The sequence below is a fragment of the Dermacentor silvarum genome, chromosome 3 (assembly GCF_013339745.2).
Source record: "Dermacentor silvarum isolate Dsil-2018 chromosome 3, BIME_Dsil_1.4, whole genome shotgun sequence".
Classification (NCBI taxonomy): domain Eukaryota; kingdom Metazoa; phylum Arthropoda; class Arachnida; order Ixodida; family Ixodidae; genus Dermacentor; species Dermacentor silvarum.
The window spans coordinates 149,703,203-149,718,915 of NC_051156.1; the positions used below are offsets into that span (position 1 = coordinate 149,703,203).

Sequence of the window (15,713 nt, forward strand, 5' to 3'; positions counted from 1 at the left end):
TCTAAATTACCACGTGCACATATGTTTCTATCTCACCGTTGGTTGTGGCTTGAGGTGGTATACGTGGTGAAGCGACATCACAGTTTTTGCACCAGCAAGCAGTGATGTAACGACTCTCAATTGTGTCCGCGCGGGGCTAGTTAACAGTTGACCGTAAAGATTACATTCTAATGACCATAATTAATGTAAGCAAATGTTGAACCTGGAAAAAGATGGCTGCGAAAATACTGCGCAATCTGCACCGCTTTTATCGAATCCGCTAAGACGTAGTTTTCCGCTAAATGCATTTCGAATAAAGATTTGCCTCCCCCCCCCCCCCCCCCGAAAACAGCCCAACAATAGGAAACTTATTTAACCATCGGTATATCGCTCATTGATGTCATCTGTTAGGACAATGGGTATAAGCGGCACTCTATTTGTACCATTTCGCATCCCAAGGTTGCACTTCATTGTATACGCCTTAATGGAGACTTCCCGATTCAATTACGATCACTTGATGTTTTTCTATAGCGTAGCACTTATATTTCCTTCGATGTTCTTTCGACGAATGCGTTCAACCTCGATCGAATCGCGGCCACTGCATGCGGCCGAGAAGCGATATATTAGTGACAGACAGGCATGAAAGAGTGATCGCATACCTTTATTTGGCCACTTCATAAAAAAAATTACGCGGTCACGGCGGTGAGCCGGGAAGCCCGTAAAATGACCCGTCTCGGACAGGCTTCTCAGACGCCATTATCATCCCGAAACAAATACGGCTGGTTGATGGCGTGCCGCCAAGCGCATACACTAAGGACGCACAGAAGGCATTCGGCACGCAAGCAAAATACTACAGCTGGTTCGTGGAGTGCCCGCGTCGCCGGCGACCAGTGGATATATTCCTATAAAGCTGGCGCGCTTCGCGAGTAGGCGTAGCAGGAAAGCGAACCAAGATCGGGCCACCGTATCGCCGCCACCCACCGCGGAACAATGGACACACAGCCAGTGTCGTGAGAGCGGCGAAGGAGAACTTCGTCTTCGGATTGACTGAAACAATGGGAAGGCAGCTCGAACGGAACAGCGAGAAAGCGGACAGCACAGGAGAGGCGGAGGGGGGGAGGGGGGGGGCGGCATCGTTACGAATCGTGTTTGCCGCCGAGCGCGTCGTTTTTCCAACGCCGAGCCCGCCCGCTTGACGGCGAACGAAACACCATCAAACGATAACGTCGGAGAGCGCGCGCGCGCGCGCGTTTCAAAGTGGGTCACGCAAAATCGCCACTCACGATACGTGGATGAAGAAAGGTAGACGGCGGGGCTGAGGTGTTGCGCAGAGTCGCAGCGAACGCGAGTGGAGACGAAACAACGGCGAGGCCGAGAAAGAGAACAAGCGGGAACGCGCGAACACCCAAAAGCACGCCGAGGCGCGGTCACTGCACGAATAATCGCCGGCTTCGACGACGAGAGAAGAATGCAACGCTTCCGGCGAGAGAACGGAGCCGCGACTGAAGGCGGCGGTGAGCGGCGGCGCTGCCGACGCCCCCCGATCACGACGTCACGCGTGACGTATACTGTCAGGCACCGCCTACCACAAAGCCCCGCCTCTTTCAAGGATGACGGCTGGTGAAGGGGGGGGAGGGAGATGGGGGTGACAGCGGCGGCAAGTTTCGTGTCGACCGCGGCAGCTTTGCCTTTGGAAAACGCTCCGTTTTAGACCGCTCGAGAAAAAAATTTCGAACGCATCAGTTTTCGATCGGCTCTTGGCTCGGCGGGCCGGAAAGAAAGAAAGCGTACAGTAGACTCTTCTCGATGTTTGCCCAGGTGTATACCGTCGGCAAGGACAAACGTCGGTCTCTCTATCGTGCTCTCTGTTCACTAAACGGCGTTGTAGAAGGTTTGAAGATTGACAGAAATAAAATAATAAAGAATGGTAGTGAGAAGAGGGAGAAAAAAAAGAGAGAGAGAACCGCTCTCAGAACAGCTGGCGTTGCCGCCTAGCTCTCGAGTGGCGCGGGCGCGAGAGAGGCGAGGTGGCGTGGTGAGGGGGGGTGGCTGCCGCGGCGGCGGCGGCGTCGGAGGTGGCGGATTCGACGCCCCTCTCATTATCCGGGCCGGTCCGTTCTCCGGGGCCGGCGAATGGCGGCGTCTTCGAGGTCCACGTCACGGCCCCGGCGCCGCTATGGCGGCGCCGGCGGCGCCCCCGACGCGAGAATAGCTAATCACCACCGGCACCCCCCCACCTCCCCGTCACTCTCGCATCGCGCTTCGGCCCCCCCCCCCCCCCCCCACCCGACCGCGCGCGTGAAGGGCCCCCGGCGGCGCTCGGCGGTGTGCGTGCGTGCGTGCGCAAGGGGGGCCCGTCATTTTCGCGCGGCCTAGGCACGCCTCCGGCCACCACAGCAGGAGCATCCGCGCGTCGAGCGTCGGCATCGCTCTCTCACGCGCCCGTGTGCGAGTGTGTGTGCGTGCGTGTCGCGACCGTGTCGCGCCTGCCGGCGCCCCCACAGAGCCGTGGCGGCTGAGCACGGTGACAGAGCGGCGGGCTGCCCCTCGCTGCCTCCTGCGCCGACGACGCTGCCGCCGCTGGAAATGCGCTCGTCGCCGGCCGAAGCCGCCGCTGCCGCAGCCGCCGCGATGGCGTTCCAGCCGTTCCTGCGACCGACGCCGCCGGACTTCTCGGTTCACTCCCTGCTCAGCGGCGCCGCCAGTGCCCAGGCCGCGCCGTACTTCGCAGCGGCGGCCGCCGGATTTCCCGCCGCTGCGGCCGCGCTGTTCCCCAAGTTGCACCCGGGACCGGGACCCCCGCCGCTGTCGGCCGAGGAGTTGCTCGCCGCGGCCGCGGCCCACCGCGGCGGACCACTGTTGAGACCGCCCCCGGGGTTGGAGCCCGAAGACGACGGTGTGCAGGACGACCCTAAGGTGACGCTCGAGGCGAAGGACCTGTGGGAGAGGTTTCACACGTTCGGCACCGAGATGGTCATCACCAAGTCTGGCCGGTGAGATGACGACGCCCCCCTTATATGTACCGCGTTGCTTACTCTTTTCGCTTTATATGTATGACGCTTTCAACGCGGAGTGTGTGTCTCGCAATTTTGTTGCTGTGCGAGCATGCGTTGACAGTTTATGCCGACGGATTGATTGCCTTCGAAGGTTTGAGCTCATTCGGGCAATTAGGTTGGGGCTTAGAAGAGTTCTACCGAAGTGTCTCACGAGTCGAGCAGCTGTAGCCAATAATTCTCGATCTGCATAGGTGTAGCTGAAAATAATAAATTTAGATTGCGGCTGGTACACGCGCCTTATGAATCACGACAATGTTAGAGCGATGCTTAAGCATGCAAGGGAAAATATGCATTTGCATTGCCCCTATATTTGACACGACACAACTATACAAATACATAAGAAATTGCTTCACAATACTCACTCTTACCCGAGCGATAACTGCCCTCTGAATGTAATGTGCTTACAGTTAACGCGACGCGCCCACGTATATTCGTGTGCTCACGATAGAATGGAATATTCTAACTTGCATACTTTCTCGGTAACACTCGCTATATACTCTATACACGCGTATAGTGTCGATCAGTGCGGAACATCGATGTGTGATGATTCGTATACGTGTTGTGGCAGCAGTGTGTTTATGACCCCAGAAAAATTCCGATCGTTCATTTTTGACATTTTATTTTATTTATTTATTTACACGATACTGCAGACCTCATTGGTCCAAGCAGGATGGGCAAAAATAAAACAGAATATTCGGGACACCAAGAAACAGTAGTGCAGTCAATAAAATACAGGGTTGGTCACTAACAGCAGACAGGCAGAATATGGAAAACATGAATAGGACACAATTATACAATGTTGGCAATGGCGTTTACAAAATTTTCATTTTGAAACACATCTTCTGGTAATGAATTCCATTCCGTGATTGTTCGCGGGAAATGTGAATATTTATACTGGTTTGTCCGAGCAAAGTACTAAGGTGAAATTATGTTTGTGGCGGGTTTTCCGTGTAACTGAGGGCGTGACGTAAGGATCTGGAGAGATTCCAAATTTCCTATGAAGAAGTGAATGAAGAAAGCTTAATTGGAGAAATTTTTCGCCTTATGTGGAGGGGCTGAATTTGCTTAGCTACCATTAGAGCAGATTCTGAAATGTCTCTTTTGATATGTGGATCCCAGACTATTTCTGCATATTCGAGTTTCAGCCTGATGAGAGATATGTATGCCAATTTCTTAACGTTGCTTGGTGTTCCTTTAAGTTTATGCCTCAAGATGCCTAGGTTTCGTTTTGCAGATGACGTGATATAATTAATCTGGTCAGTCCAACTAAGCTGGGAATTAATGATAACACCTAAGTACTTGTAACATATAACATTAGAAGTAGGTCTGTTATTAAGGGAATAGTCAAACTTTAGTGGCTTTTTTCCTTCTTGTTATTCGCATGGATACCGTTTTTTCTGTATTAAGCACAATTCCCCATTTGTCGCACCAGTTCATGACATCGTTTAGTGCAGTATTAAGTAAGGCTTGATCAGAAAATGAGTGTTTATAAAGCATGCAGTCATCAGCAAACAGACTAATAGCAACACTGGGATCAATAGCAGAAAATATATCGTTCACATAAAAAAAAAAAATAAGGGGCCAAGTACACTTCCTTGGGGAACACCTGAGGAGACAGGAAGAGGTGAGGAACAAGCGCCATCAACTTCTACAAATTCAAACTAGGTTAAGGAAAGAGAAGTATTTTGGCCCCTATAATGTCATAGGCACATTTTTTGGGTGTGTTCAGATATAGGGAACATGCCCCATGCGTCGAGCTTATGTATGCAGCTTTCGTGTTATGCTTAGCAGCAAAAATCACTTGTCAAACATTATATAACTGCAGAGAAAAACCTGTGCTAGCTGGAGTGTTTTCTATGTATATGGGCTATTGTAACTTCCGTAAATCGTTCGGCAATCAGCAACGTTTTTGTAACTTTATGTTTATTGGACCATGCAGACACATGTTAGGAATTGCGAACCTGCCTAGAAATCGTCATTTACATGCATGTATGGGAGAACGGTTTTCGTTTTCACAGTAAACGCTCCGTGTTTATCGCTATATATACTGTCGCTGTGTGGGCGAAGCACACATTATCGAATGGCGATGCACTATAGCATCTTATCGATATTTCTTTCGTTTTCGTGTAGTTATGTGCGCATCTGCGAAATCGTTGTACAGCTGCTTTCAGTTGACGCCTGTCCGGACAAGGTGGAGCAGTAAACTTGCATTTAAGGATTTGTTGCATGCATTAATGGGGAGTTCGTATTAAGAAACATTTACCACATGCAGGAAGACTGTAGACGAAGCAGAGTATGTATATATAGTGTTGATTGTTGATTTCACAAAAGGTGATTATAGATTGCCTCTAGCTCGCGTGGCTGGTCTGTTTTGTTTACCAGTCCTGCAAGTTTCAACTATATAATGTTTCCTAAAAATCTGAATTCAGACAAACCTTCGAAATGGTCGTGAGTTCTTTCGCTCATACTCGGGTGCTTCACTGATTGTTTGGGATAAGTTGTGACGACGATTTCCGGCACATCTTATCTTTGTGTGATCCATGTATATCTGCGCGAACTATACAGTCAGACGTGTCAACTCGGAGGACAGTTCGCAATGACGTCAGCAGCTCCAGGAATGAGACGGAATTCTCCCGTGCTTCTATAAGGACGTCCTCAAGGCCGCTTCTTGCGTAATTTCACCCATTCTATGGGAGCGTGCCACGTGTAACGTATTCCCTGCTCACTGTGTTTATCGCAGCGTGTATCGCTCGGAACACTTAATTTAACTCGTCCGTCACTTTGGCTATCAATGAACCACCACTGTTGAAGGGTGCAAAAGACAACGCGCATGAACCTATTTGAAACTTTGCACACGGCATAAGTTTTATACATTTATATATTTATATATTCCAGTACAAGTCAACACTTTACTATATTAGCTGCTGCACATAACTAAACTGGCAAGCTACAGGCAGCGTAGCCTTTGCTGCATATATGACGGCATATAGATGGTTGTCTAGAGGGCGCGAAATATATACATATGTATAGATGCGGTCCCATGCGCATCATATTTCTTCTGATATGATGCATCGCTTCCTGTTTTTGCTTGTGTTCAGCTGTGCTTGGACACGAAGTATTCTGCAGGCTTTTGAGATCGAAATGCAACATACTGACAGCTGCAACATACGTCCAAGCACCAAAATGTACATCTCATTCAGGTTATAGAAAAAAAAAGACAAGAGAGAGAGAGAGAGATCGTAATATAAGTAATCATTAAAACTGTCGTACCCGTTTTCAGCTGATTGATTTTAGTCGATCGTGCGCGCATCCTGCAATAGCTGCAGATGAAAATGCAAATAATATTGTTTCTTTTGTTTTTACTACATTTTTTTTTAAAGCGAGATAAATATAGAATCTCGTCTTTCTGTCAGTTGGAAGGACACACACGTCTTTAACTTTTTTGGTTCATTCGTTTGGATGTAATTGGAAAGTTTGGCAACTAGGTTGTTACCGCCTTCTCCTCAAGCAATCATTCGTTAAATGATAGAGAATGATAATAATAAGGTGATACGAGATCATTCCGGCAATAAAGTAGTTCTCGCAAACGTGCGTGGAGGTTGAGAGTCAGACCTCTAACTACTATCTAGAACGACCTGTAACAAAACAAAGTATCTTGCGTTATGATCTTGATATTTTCAGCTCTTGTATTTACTCTTTATCTGACTTAATTCTGTCTTTGATTTCATTGATTTTTTTTTTTGTATTTTGTACCACTGCTCTTTCAGGTTCTCCGTTTTTTTTTTTCTGTTTTATGTCCTTTGTATAACACAAGTGCGCCAATACTAAGGCGTAGAGATGTTCTTGGGCACTTTCAGAATTAAATGAAACCGAATGAAATAATCGTTATAATGTAGAACGGTGAGAACGTACGTATTCGAATCTCTTTCCATATTTCTTTCTTCTGACAGAGAATATACAACAAACTGCCGTGTGTGCGTAACCCCAATACTTAGAAACCAACTATATATAGCGCGAGAACTATTGCCAACATATGTACAGTAAATCTCACATATATACAGTAATTAAAGCGAAGATTTTTCAAACTACAATCACGCGGAGATGCGCGCAAGTTTTCTAAGCTGCATGTAGCTTCCAGGCTATGCATGCATGCATGTAGTTGCAAACCCGTCGATGATGCCGCGTCGTATCCCGTATTTTCCTCGAAGTGACTCTTAAAAATTTACCATATTTGTCATACCATCAAGATATATACGTACGTGTACATCACAACGGGGAGGGTGACAATGCAATGCCAAACTAAGAATGCGGTACTGAAAACAGTAATACGCAAAAAGAAAAACAAAACAAAAATAAGGAAGGGACAGAAAAACATCTGGTGATAGTATAAAAACAAATGTACAATTTAATGTCACAATACGCGTCATTTTATTTATAAGCTAACAAAAATGCTCTTTTACAAAACGGGCACTGCACTGGACTATATAAGGCATACATTTCAATGTATTTTGACGTATACTTTATATGTTATTTCGTGTAAGTAACGCGTTTTATCACTATATTTACTCATTCGTGTTCTATTCGAGTGTGGCGTCGACTCTTACACGTTTGTTCATCTATATAGAAGACGAGTTCCTTTAAAGAGTCAGAATACACGATAGCATTCCACATGGTCTTTCCCCCCTTTACTTCACCGCACTGATGCTTATGTTTTGGTATATACAACTCTTCTTTATTTCTTATAGGCAGATATAGGAAGGGGTGCATTTCAGCGAGCTAGAAAAAAGCTCCATTATATATACACTCGGTCACTTAAATGTCGTTCCTTGACATTGTCCATTGCCGTTTCTCGCTATAGCTAATAGTATTTGCGCAGCAGGTATAACCCACAGTTCCTCTCTCTCTCTCTCTCTCTCTCTCTCTCTATATATATATATATATATATATATATATATATATATATATATATTCAAGTTCGTAAGACACGCCGCTAATATCGTATAGTGGATTACTTGAAGTGTATATAATGTAGGCGTGGGAGGTGGTCCTTCCGAAATGCATACGCGAGCTTTCAGTTAAACTCGCCGCGGTGGTTCATGTTTATACGGCGTTAGGCTGCTATACGTTTACCCGAGGTTGTGAGTTCGCTTTCCCGACCGTCGATGGCGCGCTGCAAAATAATTTACACCCCTAAAAGTGAAAAAAGGGTGTAAATGTGTCTATAACCCACGCATTTACACCCTAAAAGGGATGTATGGGTGTGTTATGCACGGGCTTACACCTTATTCATTTTTAAGGGTGTAAATTATTTTACAGTGATGGCGCGGTATGCAAAAACACTCGTGCACCGTGGTTTGGGTGCGCGCTAAAGAACCCCAGGTGCATGGTCATGCGCAAGAAATCCGGAGCCCCTTACTGTATACGCAAAGGCGTCTCTCATAACACAGTTCCGGGACGTTAAACCTGACAAATTAATTTTTCAGCTTTCTGTTATTATACGTACTCTTTTGAGACATGCACCCGTTATCAGGATAAAAGTACAGAAAGAGTCTAGACTGTATACGATTCCCAGCATGCAACGGCTTGATAATAAACGCCTCTGTTTGGCAGCCTGTATACTTTTGCCGTCATACATGACACGTGAAAGCCGGGGTATATACGCGCAGCCGTATAAGCTTTAATTGGCTTGTCCAGGCTTGCTGCTTCAAGGCTGTGTGATGTTGGAATGTCCCCCTTTACTTTCTTCAAAACATTGCAGGTGCCTGAACAACTCATCTACTCACGCTCGCTCAAGCTATAATCTGAGCGCAATACAAAACCGAACGAAATAAAAATAAATTTTGTTCACTGGGTTTTGGAGAAAGAGCGTTACTGCGCTCCGTTTTTATTAAGAATGTGAGAATTGAGAATTGTATATAGTTGACCTCGGAGGCATGAACCACATTGGATATTGTACACGACATACTTTGTTGCCCGATCTGCCTGCCGCGTAAAGTCAGCTTCTCGCTAATTAGTCGCTTGATGCATCTGCCAACTGTGTCCCCAATATTTTCATCAATAATGCGTCGTATATTATACTCTACTGTGCGTTTATAGGCAAAACTGCGTACGCCTATAGCCGTGCCGCTAAAAAAAAAACAAAAAAACAAAAAACAATGACGCATATCCGACGCACATGTTGCAGTCGATGTGTGATGCGAAGTTTTCCGTGAAGTGGTTAATCAAATACTATAAGTTTGCCCATTTCGCTCCTGCGGTGCTCGCGTAAAGGAAAATAATGCGCGTGCATGCGTGCACACAGGCTTGACAACAGAACACCATATATATGGCTTAAAATCGTATCTTGCATCGGTGTCTTCTTTAATCTTTTTTTTTTTCATTGAACAGCTCGGCTAACGTTGTATATATATATATATATATATATATATATATATATATATATATATATATGTATGTATGTGTGTGTGTGTGTGTGTGTGTGTGTGTGTGTGTGTGTGTGTGTGTGTGTGTGTGTGTGTGTGTGTGTGTGTGTGTGTGTGTGTGTGTGTGTGCATAGGAACTGTTTGTGATTGGCCAGTGGTATTTGTTTATAATTTGTGCACCATCATGGTTGGTTGGCATCCGTTCTTGTGTAAACGCTGGGTTCGGGCGTAAGAGCTGCTTAGGGAATATCGGACCCTCATGCTGAGCACTTTTTTACAACGCTTTATTCATCTTAAAAGGCATGTATGAGAATGGTCTATATACAAGGCGTTTAGCAAATGGCGATCGAGCAAATGGTTGACGCGTGACGGTTATAAACTATGTGCGAGAGCATGGCTTGAGGCGTCAGCGGTCAAGTCAATTTCGTCTATATACGAACAGGTTCAGGTATACCGCAGTAATCAATTAAGCGCGAGATGGCAACCTTGTGCGAACACAGAGAGCGAGAGAGAGGAATGCTTAATGAAAAGTTTGCGATGTCAGCCTGTCTGATGGCCTATATATTTGGAATGCTACTGGTTGTGTTGGACGAGAATTGTGACGCATATAAAACGCGCAAATGACCATACGTCCACGAACACGCATGAACACGCTAAAGCTACTCACAAAGCCGTATTATATAATGTCTGTAGACATCAAGAATACTAGCAGCACCTTTATCGCGCACAAGGTGCAGCCGATGCTTTGCGGAGGGTCGAGAATGTCCCGCAACTCTAAGCTACAGTGCATGTGTGGTGAGGCTCTCGGAGATTGTCTGTTTGACGAATAACTATATACAGCATGTAGCACAGAACATGTTGAAAGTCCCCGGTGACGTTACACACAGAGCACATCGACCAGTCTGTGAACTACATTTTAAAGCTACTTGGTTGACACACAGGACCCAGTCTGCATGCGCTACATTTGAAAGCTGATTGGTTCGTAAGTTAAGGGATTTGCAAGTGGCCCGTAGAGGCCGCCTCGAGCCTTATGCGGTAGCGGCATGCTTTTCTGCGTTGCGGAGCCTCTCGTCATACGATAGTCAGAGGACGGATCAAATTTACGAAAGGATCCGTCATACTCGAGGTTTGCCTCAAGTTTGAAATATCGCTGCGGGCAGCGTACGCCAAAAGCGACAGTTGATACCCTGCCGAGTCGCCTCGCCTTTTCTCAAAAGCGGTATATCCGAATCGATTCCAGCGAACTGCTGTGCGCGGCTTTGACAGCGGTCAGCGTGAACGTTGCCTTGTATACAGCGGTATAATATAAAGGGCGGGCAACCGATTTCACGCCACCCAACACAACGTGCACAAACGGACAAAGTGTATCCGTACACCTTGTAGAAATAACGAATCAACAAAGAAGTCTTGCAAAGGAAGTGACTATATACAATTCCGTCCGAGTCTTATCTATCTGAATGCGCGTCCAGCTTGGCCTCCACAAGCGTAATCGGAGATAAGGAGGTCCTCTGAGATCACAAGCTCGCGCTGCCGGATCTCGGAGGTCTTGCCGTGTGTTCCAAATGCTCTGACAGATGAGAGTACCGTCGCCATATGCAACGTTGCACGATGCGAAGAGTAAAGGCACGTGGCATTTTAAATGAGGAACATGATATCTACATGCTTTAACGCTCTATAGTTATCTCGCTTATCTTCGGCATCTTTATAGGAAAGAATATATTTCCCCTATAGGTATATAGTACTGTATAGTGGCTGCAGCTATCGCCCATCAAGATCAACTCTGGCAGCTCTGACAAGCGTTGCAGCATGACTCTGAAACTGAGGGACATGCATATAATGGCTCCGTTTCCGCCGCGAGACATTGTGCAATGCTATCGGTGGTGTCATATTTAACACGGACCGATGTTTCCAGTTTTTGCGCATGACAGCGGACAACGTGTTAGTTGGCGGGGATTCTTGCTCGTACGGAACGTATCTATCTCATATATAACTGGGGCGGTATTCTGTAAGAGTCTACCTAGTGGACTGTCCATTTCGGCGGCCGTTGATTCGCTGCTGCTTGACGGGCAGGAAGGAGACTGGCTGGCACCTTCCTGCACATCAAGCAGCAGTGAATCAACGGCCGCCGAAATGGACAGTCCACTAGGAGACTCTTACAGAATACCGCCCCTGGTCACGTAAAGAAACCTTACGCATGCAGAGCTGAATTACCAAACTAACAGACGAACATCTGCAGAACACTCGTGGTTTCTTTCTTTTTTATTATTATTGCGATAGCAATTATATGGACACTCCAAAGCGGATTTCTGCCGTTGGCGTCGCCGTCGCCGTGAGGTTCCGTATGACGTCAACGGCGATGAAATCGTCGCCGCGCTCCGGACGCTGTATGTGCGAGTGAAAGGGCGCGAGAGGAGCGAACGCACGTCGGAGAGCAAACGCGCGTTCTGCGCCGTGCTCCCTGAAGGGCTGCAGAATTAAGCGTCTCTTTCCATATAGAGACAAACGTCCGCGCGTTCTGCGCCGTGCTCCCTGAAGGGCTGCAGAATTAAGCGTCTCTTTCCATATATAGAGAGCAAACGCGACTTTTTCCGTCACGCGAAAGGTTGTGGGGGGACGGGAGGGAGGGAGGGGAGGCGAAGTTTAGCTGCGGTACAAAATGCGTATTTATATAAAAACGCCGCGCGCGTTCGGTGCGAACGCGGGCTAAACGCCGACGGCGTCGACAACAGTTCTGCGCGTTGCTGGTGCTGTTGCATGTCCAAGTTTATACAGCTGATAAAAATGCCATCCTTACTCCGTATAGCTCTCTACTAGTTTGCTATCGCAATTGATGCTTCGCCTTTCGGGTGAAACTGCGACAACTTTTATTATTATTTTTTTTTGTAATGTGCTAAGTCATCGTGTGGCTATGCGCACAAAATCCCTTCGTTGGAGTGCTTTATAAGAAATGAATGCTTTATTAATGCTCCAGTTTCTTGCACCGATACTCCCACAATGTGTGCAGTATAGGCCACGAGAGGGCGGGCGTGTATTTGCAGCTGAGGGTTTCTGATAGTGCTTGTGCAGAGAGCATCATATCACCCTGTGTTTACGGCTTACTGCAGCAAAAAACATCTCACTGCAATAATTATGCAGATCTAGCGCACATCTTGGAACGTCAAGCGAAGCTTTAATGAAGCGGTTAAGTCAGTTTTGAAGTCTGCGTTATACGACTATATATAAACGCAATGCGTAGAACAACATTTATTTCCGCCTTTTAGTTTCAATGTGTAATCTCATGGCAATGTTTACGTTTATACGCCACAAATGTGAATAATATTAATAATAATATTACCACTACTACTATACTAATATTAATAATAATAAAGAAAAATGTGGACTTCACTGTAATTTTTTTGTCATGTCGCGCTTAAAATCGATAACGTTCTAGATTGACTGAATTATTTTTAAAAGGAACAGTCCTATATATCGTTGCTTCGACGCTGTTCAACTCATTCAGCTGCAAATGTTCACCCTACTTTGTTTTTATATCCATACTCTGCGTCCACAACACTTGTAGCCATGCATGATACAACCCTCAAGAATACGCTGCTACTCCAAATTCGCCACAGAAGCAGTAATTAAGTCAAAACTGTGCTCTGAGCTAGTGTAATCCGTGTCATTTCATTATTCGAGCGTGAGCGCACCTTTCCTACGTGATAAGAAACGCTTCGCGTCACCGTGTTGAATTGAACTTTTAATTCAATTCAATTCACTTGATTTCATGTTTCACTGACATGAGGCTGTGAGAGAAATATATAGGTCCTTTCTCCAATGAATTTCATTAGGTTGCAGTTAATAACATGCGCTGTATGGGAACTGCCGCTGCTGTGTCGTTTGACATCGGCATGCGGCTCTGTATTTCTACAGCACTGCATGTTGCTCCGCATTATCTACGCTTCCGTATACAAACCATGCAGCAATAGCATATAGAGGTGCGTTGTCCATCAGTACAGTGCAACATGTGTAAACGATTGAGATCACAATGCGATTTCCTGCTGGGTCATGGTTGGCGTCCTTATTTCTTTTCTTATCGTTCACGTTGTTAGTGGCACGAGCACCGAGTGACACTCTTTGTTTTTTTGGGAAGCAACTTCCGGTTAGGGGCCGACATCCGGTTTGTCACAGAGGTGGGACGAAATGCAAAATAAATCATAGAAAAATAAAAACAGACAGATATCGATTGTTCTACTTATGGTTGATGATAGATATGACAGCAGAGGACGGGCTTACTACAGTAAAGAGCCGATTAAGTGTCAGGAATAATTAGAAACAATTAAGGAAAGTCCAGTTGCCGCACACCAAAGCACACAATCGTACACTTTAGATACTCACCGCATCGCTACTGGTTTGGCTCCATGTGCGTGGCGGTTTCCCGCCAGTTCCGTTGGCACGCTCCTCCGAGTTCGGTTTCCCGCCCGTTCCGTTCGCCATGGAAGTAGACGACGAGGACGCCGGGCCTAGTGTAGTGTAGTTAAGATCGTTTACATCAAGAATTCACCAGCATTCTCTGTGTTTGTGTCGCACTTCACTTTAATAACACAAAGTTAACACAAGGAAAACACAAAGTTGCCCAAACAACCCACCAGGGTACACCAACGCCGAGGTGCGAGTGCCACTAGCAGACACGTTAAGGATTATAGGGTTTCTCAAGTCAAGTATTAGGGTTGTTTCTCATTTTTATAAAAAGCGAGTTTTGTGGGGCTCTGTTGGTTATTAGTTTTATGTTCTTACTGTTATTCTCTGTATCATTATTAGTCTCCATGTCCTCGATGAACATCGGGGCCTCCTTTTCCTAGATTGTATATATGCTTGTCTCGTATTTAAGTAAACTAATATTTGATTTACCGCATACCCCATTAAGCACCACGGGAGCACCGAAAACATTGAATATGCTTTCTTATTTGCCAATTTATCCGTACTTTCCCTCCTACCTGTACCTTTCGATTAATATCGTCTATTAAATTAAGATCCTTCCGGTGGAAGAGAATAATTTCCAGTTAATGTTTTTTTTTCGTTTTTTCTTATTTATGCAATGTGTGTCTCTGCCTATGTATAAACGTAACAATGCTCTCCTTTCGTTCCTCACGGGCATTTCGAACTGTCCTTCTAGAACTGTCATTCGCCTTCCATGCGCTCAGCCAATGCAGTTCCCCCGTGTATAGTCGGTAACAAGTACAGCCGTCTGTGGTGCTCATACCCTATAAAATATATTCATCGATATATGGCTCTGTTTTTTTTCCAAAAGGTTCTTTCGAAACCACAACGACATTATTTTGTCCCTTCTTTTTTTTTCTTTCATGCCGCTGTGTTTAATCGCAGCACGTATCAATGTGTCGCAGTGCAGAAGTGCAGTGCCGTCTAACGTTCTCCATCAAGATCACTGAAGGCTGTTTCGAGCTACGCGTGCATGTGACATGAAAAAAACAAAAAGAAGAAAAGCAATGACAGAAATATTGTGTCGTATGCCAACAGCGCGTCCAATCCGTTTTCGTTGTGCAGGTAGCTGTCAACTCAGCTAAGGCAACATTACTTCGTCATCGGATAGGTATACTGCGCATGCACGGTGCGACAAAAGTATAACGGAGAGGATGCGAAATAACGCTGAAATAACAAGCGGGTGACAAATGGTGCGATGCTCGACTCTCTTGATGAATGTGAACGCGATCTCATTCAAGGTTGCATAAACAGAAGTCTGTATACAGCACCAAGAGCCGCATTTATAGGACGTATAAAGTTGCATCATGCTGTTCAGCACTTGCGTTATAGCACGCAACGCCACAGCTAGTGCGAACTCTCGATGTGGTGAAATCGTTGTAATTGCGTGTGAGCGCTGTCAGTCAGTAGAGAGCTTTAGATTAGGGGACGTAAGCGGCTTTCGCATGCGGTACTGCGCATGCGCAGTACCATGGCCCCTAGTTATTGCGTATATGCAAGCCACTTGCGTCCCCTAAACCAAAACTCTCTACTATACCTCACGCACGCTTCCGCGGCCTTTTCGGAGCCTAAGCCGTAACGCTCCGAGATCTTCTAAATGTAGCGACGACTGCCGGCAGTGCATCATGGTTTGTACCAAGAGGTACGAAGGAGAAAGAGATTTAAATTACGCGCGCCTGATGCGCCGTTTTACATTATGTGATCGTGCGAAATTAGGCGGAACATTCGTTAGATGGGCGTCTCTTTCAGAGCCGTTTGCTCCTAAAGCCCCTAGATTTCC

General features: G+C 46.1%; 1 protein-coding gene across 2 annotated transcripts in view; it reads left to right on the forward strand.

Moving 5' to 3' along the window:
• The first annotated feature begins 386 nt into the window (after positions 1-386).
• Positions 387-15,713, forward strand: part of LOC119445902 (optomotor-blind protein) — a 103,802-nt gene continuing 88,475 nt past the window's right edge. For both annotated transcript variants that reach the window (XM_037710199.2, XM_037710200.2), the window contains exon 1: positions 387-2,972. In XM_037710199.2, the coding sequence (XP_037566127.1) occupies positions 2,566-2,972 (407 nt within the window). In that variant the 5' untranslated portion in view covers positions 387-2,565. The remainder of the gene's footprint in view (positions 2,973-15,713) is intronic.